At 38.8% G+C, this 12,044-nt stretch overlaps 1 protein-coding gene across 9 annotated transcripts in view; it reads left to right on the top strand.

The window, feature by feature from the left end:
* The window catches only part of NRXN3 (neurexin 3), a 1,497,182-nt gene that overhangs the window by 1,120,306 nt on the left and 364,832 nt on the right, over positions 1–12,044 (top strand). For all 9 annotated transcript variants that reach the window (XM_054715858.1, XM_054715857.1, XM_054715860.1 and 6 more), the window contains one exon: positions 5,265–5,446. In XM_054715858.1, coding sequence (XP_054571833.1) covers positions 5,265–5,446 — 182 coding nt within the window. The remainder of the gene's footprint in view (positions 1–5,264; positions 5,447–12,044) is intronic.

Raw genomic sequence — 12,044 nt, 5'->3', positions numbered from 1 at the left:
TATCATCAGTTTTGGTGTTTATTTTTTAAAATTCAGAGTAGGCAAAATAGATCACAATAAACCATCCATTCAATAAATGCACCGCAGGGCTGTTTGTAAAATCTGTATCACTTATCACCTATCTAGTACTCCCTAGTGGCTCCCTCTGTAATACAGAGGTTTTGTTGTTCACAGTTTTCCCATCTGTTATTCACCCCTCCCCGCTCCTTGTGAGCTCTTGGTCTCCAGGGATTCCTTTAGGGAAACTTCCTCTCCAGGGCCAACAGGACAGCCTGCTGAGGGGAGAAGAGGGCAGAGTCACTTTTCTGTTTAATCTCTTGAGCCTCCTTTATTTATTTATTTATTTATTTATTTATTTATTTATTTATATTTTACTAAAACAGTAACAAAGTTGCCTTTAATATGTCAATGGCATTGGGGGAAGAGGTATCCAATGAGGATACTCCCAAAGAAAGAAATTTGAAAGCCATTTAATGCTATGACAGTATAAGGCCCTACTATTATAATCAGCCCAGTACAATCAAGGGGTTGTGTATGTGTGTGTGTGGAGGGCACAAAACACAGTAAATAAATCAAGAAACTATATTCTTTAGGATATTAGCTATTATGAGATCCTTGAGCTTTATGCCTCCATTTATTAGAAAAAGTATTTGTGAGTTTGACAGTCTTTACATTTTGGTTTTATTAGCTATATAGTAATTGATATAAAGTAAAGATAGTTTTAATAGCAATAACTACTTACCAACATAATACATTTTGTCATTGATAGTCCAATTATTTTTCAAAAGAATTTATCAATTTAAAGTAAAGAACACAAAAGGCATAAGGTCGATGAAAGCTTAATAAAATGGAAATAAGGAATAAGAACCTGAAATGATAAAGGAAGACAGATATACTTAGTGTCATGAGATTTTATTCTAAATTCTTAGGAAATGTTCATATAGCACTGGAGTAGGAGTTGGACACCTTGTTCTTATCCTAGCTTACCTGCCAGGTGGTGTGCACACTAAGAGATACTTAGGTTATTACTTAATTTATTATTCTACCTGTGACACTGCCCACGAGTAAATGTTCTAGTTCTTTTTGAATTTCACACTCTAAGGCTTCCCCTTGGAGAGGCTTCCAACTTGTTTCATTTTCACACCACCTGAGAACTATTTCAGAGAGAGCTGATATGCTTTAAGTTTAAAAAAACAACAACCAACACACATAAGTAGAAAGCCATTACATTTATATGCTTCCCTGGAGCCATTTTATCTGTAAATATTTGGTTGGGGAAATAATAAATCAATTTCAGGTAGTCTGCTATATTTTCTAACTTTCTTCATTTTTACACACACACACACACACACACACACACACATATGTATAGATTATTTTTATATCTAATATAAATCTTAAACAGGACCCTGTTTCTATTCCTATTATTAATATATCCAAAAGATAATATGATATTTATATATGGTAATAGATGTAGAAACAATGTCATAATGAGAGGGCAATGAGGGTTATAAGTCAAAACAACAAAAACAGAATTATCCAAGAGGTCCTGAATAAGGAAAAGTTGAATTGCCATCAACAATTAAATGCGATTCTAGTAAAACAAGCAGTAATATACACCACAAATTTAAGAGCTATTTATTGGGGAAATGCATGAACTAGAAAACATTTTTTTCTTCATTCTTCTTGAGAAATCATAGATCATCTGCTTAATCAGCTTATTGTGTAAATACATGAAAATACTCCCAAGACTCTTCCATGTTTTCACTGGAGGCTGTTCTTCCCATTTCTTCCCTTTCACCCCCAACACAGAACACACACCAAAATGTAAATACACCTTCCCATCTGCTCTATCAAAACCACCATCAGCTCCATCCCAGTAAATAGCTAGCCAATTATAAAAGCAATAAGTCAAAGTATTCTTTTGGTCCTTTGGAGACAAAAGAAGCTGTGTGTTAAATAACATGTCATACTTGTTTACTGTTTGAAGATGGAGTGTATATACTTTATCTTGGTTAATGGGACAGTGTGGTGATTTCATTTCTGAAAAAGTGTTGGTTGGAATTCAGAAAAGCAACCTCAGCTGCCTTCAAACTTGAAAATCCTGCAATGTTAAATGGCCAAATGCAACCATAGTAATTTTTTCTTCAAGTGAATTGATCACTTTTTGCTAGCAAGCAGGAAATTTACATGGTTGAGATTATTAATATATGTAGTATGATTTTAGCACTGGCATATAAGCACAGAAAGAAACCAGCAATCAGAATTACTAGGCTCAGGGGAGAAAACGTGTGATGTTGTACTGCATGGCTTAGAAATGAAAATCTTTAATGGATTAAGGACGGTTCTTATAGTTCCTGCAATGTTCCCCAAAAGTTGATTTGCAATCCACATTTAAAAATAACAAAATTAACTTTTCAGTTTGGAAATGTAAACCAAAATAATTCCATGGTCCCCCTGGGACTATAGGCATTGTATATTAAAATTAAATGAAAGCTTGTATTTATATTTAAAAATCATTCAAGATAGCAAAGCTAGCTGAGGAGAAAAAATATAACAAACTATGCAACTATTAACTTCCTCTCAAGCCAGCATTGGACTTTATCACCCTTACTAGCAAATTCAGTACCAAGAATACATATTTTAATGTTTATTTCTACAGAACAAAATATGTCATATGCTAAGGATTTTTTATCTTTCACACCATTTTTACCTGCAAAGTTAGAATTATGTAACATAATTAAATTCTAAATTCAGAATAACAGAAGCAATTAAAATAATTTTAAATCATTTTATATCTGCTTAGCCTAATATTGTCATCATGAGGTTTTGTTCTTTGCTTATTTAAAAATTGAAGCCCTGGTGACCTCCTAACCACTAAATATAAGGGGTTATATAGTTATCTTTTAAAGTACTCTTCCTCTTTATATTGAGAATTCCGGAACAGGGCAGTGGGGGAGTAATATAAGGAGAATAGAAGGTTTGTAAAGTTATTTGTTTAGTAAGAAGACCAGATTACCTTTTGAAAACATGCCAGATTTGGGGGCTATGGCTTTGTTTTTGTTCCATTTTAGTCTTAGGAGAATTTATGAAAAGGAGGAAGTACAGTCAAGGTTACATCATTGGGATAGTTGTTTTGTGATTGGCATATGGTAAAGATAGGCTTTCAAGAGGCAGGAAGGTTAAGCTGGAGACTTAAAGGAGGTGCCACTTAATTAAGTCAGATATTTGGGTCTGTGTTCCCAAACAGTGTTAACACATGAGATTGCCCATAAAACAGTTGGGAAGATCCAGTTCCTGAATTTGAAAAGGATTTGCAAACTATAAAGCATCATGAAATCACTGTTAGTTAACTTTTGACTAGTTCTTTTCATAGTGACAAAATTATTTCCTAATGCAGTATGGATTTATCTGTGTAGCAGAATCCACTATATATTTAGGATAGAATAGGGTACGGTTTTATAAATTGCCACAAAATGTCACAGGCTGATTTGCATTTTTGGTGATTTTCATCACTGAATAACCTTCAGTTTTCCAAATAAAGATTAAGGGTAGCAGTGATGATATTTGTAATCATCCATAGAAAGGGTATTATTTAAATTCTGCACAGATGGAACGATACCAAGGGTAAATAACTATACACATATTTCTAATTTTAAGAAGCTTTGAATGAGTTTGTGGATGGAGAGGAGCAAACATTGTTTTGCATATGGAATTAACCATAAACTTTCCATATCACAGTCCCAAATTCTCCAGAGGCCTGAAGGGCTTTTCAGACACCGTCCACTAAAGATTGAGAATTTTATAAAAGGAAAATGATGTTATGTTACGTGTAATATACAAACTGAGCATATTGGAGCAACCAGTATAGTGACCTTTGAGAAAGAATAAATTAGATTTTATATGCCTCAGAATATAATGTGGCTTAGAGCTTAACAAATAATGATACATGACATATTCTCCTATTTCTAGCCTCATAGCAGTTTACTTTATTATTTCAAAATGACCTGCATAACTCATTTCTTCTTCAAACAACATCATTTAACCCAATATCCTCTGTAAATTCAATGTGGACCAGGGCTTAAGATTTTTAGTGACTGCTAAAGATATCTGAGTGCTTGACTAATGTTGCTTTAAAATAGTTTCAAGGATTGGACCGTGTTTAGTGGGACAAATCTGGTGCCAAATGGTCTTTGAACTTGGAGATAAGTAACATATGGAAGTGCCGTTATGGGTAACATACACACAAGCATAGAAATTGCAATCATGTAGTCTATTCTGACTACCAAACTTAAATGCTTTTCCCCAAATTCAGATTCAAAAACTTGTTTTATAAAAACAGATGTTTTCAATTTATGAGCTGCAAATGATTTCTTTATTTTCTTTTCTGCTTGCTTTCTAAGTATATTTAAATTAATATCTTCTTACAAACCCATGGGTTTGTAACTAGTAATAGTAAAACACAAGTAATAATAGTAAATAATAGTAAATACACTGATAAACCCACTAGTCATAATTGACATTATACTGAGATTTGTTTTCTGTCTCCTATATCTCCTTTTGGAAAAGGAGGTGGAAACTGTTATATCATAGCAGATAAGCACCACTGCTGGGGGAAAATACTAAACTTAATTTTTCAGAGGCCTCTGGAATTAATTTTTATTATCTTTCAAATAGCAATAGTACAGTGAAATCAGAAAACTCTTTTAGTCAAGTAACTGGTTTCCTGAGATGGCAGCTTTCCTCTCTGTGGGTGGTAGAGGTCCAGGCATGAAAGGAATGATGGCTTTGGACCCTGTGGGTTTCTCTGTTTCCCGAGGTGTCTCTGGAATGGCTCCTAGCCCCACTGACTAGAATACCCAGATTGCTAAGAGATGGGGGCACTCCTTTTCTGTCTGGTGTCTGTACTGGCAGAGATGGAAATTAATCCTGCTCTTGAGGAGGATGGAAAAGTTGGTTGTCACATGTCCCCAAGCTCTCAGACACAGCGTGTCAATTGCCTTCCGCAGCAGGAACTGAAGATGTTTGAAATGTTGCTCCCTGACATCTGCTCTGTTATTAATTTGTTTTGCCTGCATCTTTAATTCAAGGTGACAGCCCACTCTTGGAGGCTTTGGATGTCATTCCTCTCGAGCACCAAATCCTAGCATGTGGGGGCGTGTCACCTCCATAGCTGTCTGCAGAGGCTCAACAGTGTGCCCACATCTGGCAACCCACGATTGGATTGGCTGCCCTGATGGCTTCCCCTCTCCTTGCTTTTGCAGCTGGCGCAACCTACATCTTTGGGAAGAGTGGAGGCCTCATCCTCTACACCTGGCCATCCAACGACAGGCCCAGCACGCGCTCGGACCGCCTGGCCGTGGGCTTCAGCACCACTGTGAAGGATGGCATCCTGGTTCGCATTGACAGCGCTCCTGGCCTAGGAGACTTCCTCCAGCTTCATATAGTGAGTGCTGGGCCTTCATCTGAATTTTGTTGTCCTCCTGGTGGGCTGAGTTGGGAAGCCAGATAAATGCAGCAGAAATTCTAGTTAGACACAGCAAAGGGACACGTGCTTATAAAAATCGTCTCGGTGGGTGTTGGTACCGTATCCAAGGGATGGTCTCTGTGTTTCGTCTCATTCTCCTCTTCAGATGTGAACCATGATGGCCCTAGGGTACCTCAGGGATAAATATTTTAAATCTCTTCCCATTTTGACTCCCTCCCTGTGTGGTTTGGCATCTCAGGAAACTTTCAGCAGATGGCTCAGGTGTAAAAAGAAGAGATTTTTACCTGGTGTGGTTCATCTTAACCTGGTACAAGTAGCAAAGTCAATTTGAATGTTCATAATCTCCTAGGGTGGAGGGCCAGCAAAGTTGCAAAGTTTATTTTGTTTTGTTTTGTGTGTGTGTGTATTTTTGTTTGTTTGTTTTGTAATAAAGAGCCAGCTAGTAAATATTTTGGCCTTTGGAGGTCATATAGCCATGTAATGTCAAAGCAGCTGTAGGCACAATATTTTTTAAAAGTGTATGTGACTTCTCCAATACAAATTGTATTTATTAAGACAGGCAGCTGGCTGTACTTTGGTGACCCTGCTCTAGGCTGCAAACTTCCTCTTGGAGATGTAAAGAGCGTGTGATAAAAACTGAGGCCAGAGTGAGTGGGGCCGAAAGAAAACAGCACAGCAACCAAGAATTGGTGTATTCATGTGTATTGTACATTCAACATTTTGCTTGTGTACATAAGCGCAATAGGACTGCACCCTCAGTCATTGCAGATCATTAAGAACACAGTGCAATTTTAAGAAATTAAAATGATTTGGAGGAAAAATTACTTCGTTATGAGGGTAGAAAATATTTTTATAGCAACAATTAACCCATTTTATCACATGTGCAGTCTGCAGTTAAGAAAGTAGGCTAACGGAGGATATGATTCTCATCCATAAGTACCCTGAGTGCAGCACCAAGAGCACAGAGAGGAATTGTTCTCATTAGTTAGCAATGACAAGGCTAGAAAGAATGGATTTAATTTGGAGCAATAAGAATCCGGTTTAAATAGCGGGGGGAGGGGGAGCAGTTAAGAGGAAAGATCAACTGGGGATTAGCACCAACCTCCAAAAAGAAGGAAAAGAATCATTTTCTGGGGCTCTTTGCATGCAAACTTTGCTAATGTACTGGTTCTCTGGGGAAATCGGAAGGTGGGGTTTCACTGTTGGTTTTCCAATAGAGGTGGCTGCCTGGCTGATACCACAGCATCAAGCTCATCCCTTGGGGCAGGGCCCATCTCCGCCCCTGCTCTTCCAACATCCTTAGAAATAGGAGCATTTTGAAGGTTAAAGCTTGAGCTGGAAGTCTGTTTGGTTCCTGTGAGCCAGAACAGGGCAAGACTCTGAATAGGAGTTCAGGGAGGGGCCGGTTAGAAATGGTGATCTTGCCTATCTAGCATGGCTCAGTGGTTGAGCATCAACTCATGAACCAAAAAGTCATGATTCAATTCCTGATCAGGGCACATGCCCAGGTTGCAGGCTCAATCCCCAGTGGGAGATGTACGTGAAGCAGGTGATATATATATCCACCTTCAAAATGTGCAAGAGTGGTCTTGAATTGAGCTGTGGAACTTGAATGCTTTCTCAGATGCTTCAGGAACCATATGATACTATGAGCCTGAGCTAAAGCATGTTAAAAAGCCATGCCAAGGAGCACAGAGAGAGGCAGCTATGGTTAGGAGGGTTTATCTTTATTTGGCCTGTAAGAACCACCATAATTTACAAAACTCAGTGAGATTTATGCTACGTATAACTTAATGACTTTCATGGCAGCTATAACTAGGCAATTATTACCAGCTCGTTTGCATTTTCCTGGTGATTTATCTTCCTTTCTTATTCAGTGTGACTTACTAAGAAAAATATGATTTGGCACAACCATGAGCATCTTTTTTGAAAGAGATAATGGGCTACCAGTTTATCCATTTCTCCCATGTGTTTTGTAGAGTATCCTCACTTTTAAGAGAAATGTTTTCTTATTTGAAAGTTGACTTGCAATGGGCACTCTTTTTATAAAATGGATGTGAGGATTTGGGAACTTCCAGGAGGATGCATACATTCCATTTTAATATTTTACAAGCAAAAATACAAGAAATTGTACTTCAAAATGTATAGTTCCCCCTTGGGTGCTATGGACTTATTCCAATGCTGCTGCCATTGCTTAAACATTCTAGAAAATCGAAACAGATTGTCTGTGCTTCAGAGCTTGGGGTAGAAAAGGATATCATCTGATACATTTTAGAGAAAAGGAAAAGAGACCCCATGATGTGGAGAAATCACTTTGTTCTGAAGTGAACCTGCAATATTGGTGACCATCTTGAGCAAGGGGCTGCTTCATTGGTCTAGTACTTAAGTTTAAACAATTTTTTAATTTCCTAATGCAGTGGTCAGCAAACTGTGGCTCACAAGCCACATGCGGTTCTTTGGCCCCTTGAGTGTGGCTCTTCCACAAAATACCATGGCCTGGGTGAGTCTATTTTGAAGAAGTGGCGTTAGAAGAAGTTTAAGTTTAAAAAATTTGGCTCTCAAAATAAATTTCAACCCTTGTACTGTTGATATTTGGCTCTGCTGACTAATGAGTTTGCTGACCACTGTCCTAATGGATTATCTCTGGTGTCTACCAGAGATTAAAAATGGTGCATGACTGTATTCCAATGAAAAGTTACCTATAAAAAAATAGGCTGTAGGCACTATTTTGGTAACCTCTGCCTCAGACTGCAAACTTCCTCATGAAGATGTGAAGAACCTGTGATAGACACTGAGTCCAGAGTGGGTGGGGCAAGGAATCCAAGCTGAAGATCAAAAGATTTGATTACAAAACCAAAGTCTTCTGTTGGACATTTATATAGATGCATCAGGAAAGTGAAGCCATAAATACATACCAAGATACTTTCATATGACTTTTACAATCTGTAAAATGTGGATTTGTTTATTGAACACAGTTTGTTTCCTTGCACTAAAGAAAATTATTCCAAAGGAGTAAAAATTAATGGACATTAATGAAAGCAGAAAAGGTTGGGCAGGAGATGAAAGGTATAATCCTCCCTTGCAGTTTGCCTAGGAGGATAGAAACCCAGTGGTGGGGTGAGAAAAAGTGATGGCAGGCATGAAGCGGAGATGAAAGCAGGGAAGATCCTAGGGACAGGGGAGAAAAGAAGGTGGGCCTGGGGGAGAGGACAGACTGCCTGCAGATGTTCTCAGCAGGGGGTCACATGTGGGCAAAGCTGCATTTTTTCCAGTGTGGGTCTTAGGTGTGGAAACAACTAGGAGTACTTTGGTGTGATTTCTGATTGATTGTAAAGCCAGTAAGTTGCTAAAAAACAAAGTATTGCAAGGAATTCCTGCAGTGCTTTGAGTAGCAGTAACACTGTCATTGGAATAAGCCCTGGTTACCCCAAGTTAGCTCATTTGGAGGAAGAGAAAATACTGTTCCAGGGATGACAGGGAGTCTGACCTTGAGCTGAGCTCCCTTTCCTGAAGATACCTGCCTGCCCTAGAACCCCCCAAGTAGGAATGGCAAATGGACTTCTCCTTGCCTGGCAGCTCTCAGTGCCTCTCTCTCTCTCACTCCAAGCTTTACAAAGGTCTGTGAGGGCAGCTGGCCCATCCAGCAGGTAGGAGTTATGGCTTCTACTATCCATGTCTGCCACCTGTGCAGAAATTGGGCTTTGCGGATAGATGTAGGCTGTCTATTACACTTGCTCTATACACAGCATCCTCCCTTTCACACTTGAACTTTCTTCTTTCTTTTCCTTTGTCATCCTGAAATCCCCACCCATTAAAGGCTTTAGAAAAATAGATATTTTGTTAAAATAATATTTCACTGTAGGTTCTGGAATCATTTACTGATTAAAGTATTCAGTCTTATTCTATGATCCTTCTCACACCAGGCTAAGGTCTGCAGCTCTCACAGAATTTGAGGTTTGCTTGTTTAACCCATTTTATGCCATAAGCGTCTATAGATGCAATTAAATTCAAAATATCATGGCATGTAGGGATGGATTTCGTTTTGAATGAGTGACAGTTAACTGGGTAAAAGATTAGAGAAGGCCAAGAGATCAAATAATTGAGAGATGGTTCGTTTCAAATTAGTTTTCATTTCTTCGATTTTGGTTCAGATTTCCTTGATGCACTATTTTCTGTGTCAGCAATAATATTAATGAAATTACTGATAAAATATATTTAGCAAAGGCACAATGATGTTTGTTGAAATATGTGTGCATGAAATGAAATTATGTGGGAGGGAGGAGGGTAAGCAGAGGGATTTTAAAATATTTGTACTTCAAATATAAGTTTTCTGCATTGAAATCTATTGTTGAGAAGATATCCAGGTCAATATTTGGAGAAGAGCTGCTATTACTTGCAAGTGACATCTACCCACTGACTCCCATCGAGGCTCTATGGAGTATGTCATGTTACACTCACTTTCATTCATACAATAGGGAAAAAGCTGAATAGGACCAGAGAAAGGATTACCATGAAGAGTCTGCAATCACTGCCATGAATTTCTCAACAACCTCCCTTCACCACTTACAGAAGAGAAGGTTGAGGAGAACTGGACACCATTAGCTCTTTTTTATATAGTTACTGCAGAGTGTAAAAATGAAATCCTATTAATTTATTTTTCCCTGTGTGTAATTTACAGTAAATCCTCTTGGATTCATTTTTTTAAATTATGAGCCTTTCAGAACAGTGACAATTTATGGGTTAGGGCACCTGTTTTGTTTGATCAGAATCTCTAACCTTCCCCAATGGTTTCCCTTTGGAATTACAATGTCGATACTTACATAAAGCAAGGTAGGAGGACACCAAGGATGCTGTCCAGCCTGACCACCCTTTCATAATGGCAAAGTGTTCTCCTTCCAGAACTGCACTCCCCCCAAAAAAGGGCTAGTAGTATCCTCTCAAGGTCTTGTTCAGAGAAATCAGAATTTTTTTAAGTTTGTTTGGCATAATATTGTTTTCCCATAATTTATAGCATTTGAAAAGACTCCTATAGAATAAGGGGAGCAGAGGCTGAAAATGATAAATGGTCTGTTCGTCATATCTGTTGCATCTGTGAATAGTTGGCCTGGCAGCTTCATTGGGCCATCTCTGTGATGAGTATTTATAGGGAACCATCACTACTTGTGGGATTCCTCCTCCGTGCGCTAAGGTGGCTGGTGGCTTAGATTCAGCTCTCCATTTGACTTAAGGGCAGATTGGGTTTGATTCAGGGACTGGATTTGGGGGTTTCTGTGGAAGAATACAGAGGAATGTTGGTATTTCTGAGGCTAGTAAAGCAAATAAAGAGGGAAAGGACAGGAGAACCACAAAGGTGACCAACAGACACAATTTCTTTTTTCCACAGTGTGCTACACACTGCATGTTGGCTCGGTGTCTCTTTCCTGCACTTTGTTCTCAGTGAAAAGGCCTCTGAGTTTTCTGGGCTTAGGAGCTTTTCTAAATCACTAGGTTCTTCTGCAGAGAGGGCCTGCTGGGGATCCCATCTGCATCTCCCAGCTTAGCCCTCAGTCCCAGCAGAGTTGGAGGAGAAGGTGGGAGAAGGCAGTGGAAATGGGGATTCCATGAAGATACTGCTTGTGAAAACTGGACCCAAGGCAGCTGCCTGCATGGGGCTTGGTGTGTGTTTTCTCAGGTCTCTATTATTCCCAAGAGATTTCTATCTAATTCTGTTTACTTTGATTCTACACTTGGTTTTGAGAGGCAATGTGCTATAGTGGGAAAATGTACTTAATTTTAAATGGAAAGATTTGGATTGAGTCTCATTTCTGTCAGAAACCAGTTAGCTATTTGGCTTGGAGTAAGATACCTCTCCACTTCTTTTAAATGAGCCCCCCAAAAGTTTATGTTACATAGTTTTCTGGAGGTTCAAATGAAATAAAGAATATAAAAGTTGTTTGTTATCAGCAAAGGACTGCACACATGTTGAGAGGTAGTTTGCTCAATGAAATCCAGAAGGTGATGACTTCATCAGAGAAAAAAAATAATGAAAGGAAGAATATGTTTTAAAATTGAGAGTAGAATCTCATTTTTTAAATATTTTTAAAAGTCTGTGGGCACTGTTTCTGCAAACAAATTTCTATTTTATCTGATTAAAAGCAAACTTTTCTGAATTAATCAGATCCACAATTGAGACTTTTGGAGTGTCCTGTTAGCACATGGTAGAGGACCATTTCCTTCTAAGAGAGGCCTGGTTAGGGTAACAGGATAAGTGGACTTCTGCAGTTTCCTGGTCTCTCATTGTAGGACATTATGTCCCTATACAGTGTCACAAGGTGATGCATTGTGCCTCTGTTGCCCTTGGGTATAATGTTGCAAAGGACTCTCTATTCAGTGGGAAAAGTGTAATCCACCATTCCATGGAATTCCTTCTTCAAAGAAGAAGGGAAGGGGGAGGAGGAAAGAGAGCAGGGAGTAGAGGAGAAGGACGAGGAAGAGAGAGGGGAAGAGGAGAAGAAGGGAAAGAACAAACAATAACAAGGAGCAGCAGCAGCAGAGCACACCTCTGTGGGCAGTCTTG

The sequence above is a fragment of the Eptesicus fuscus genome, chromosome 5 (assembly GCF_027574615.1).
Source record: "Eptesicus fuscus isolate TK198812 chromosome 5, DD_ASM_mEF_20220401, whole genome shotgun sequence".
In the NCBI taxonomy this organism is placed as follows: domain Eukaryota; kingdom Metazoa; phylum Chordata; class Mammalia; order Chiroptera; family Vespertilionidae; genus Eptesicus; species Eptesicus fuscus.
Note: the sequence above shows the minus strand (reverse complement) of the source record. Positions and strands in the feature narration are given on the sequence as shown.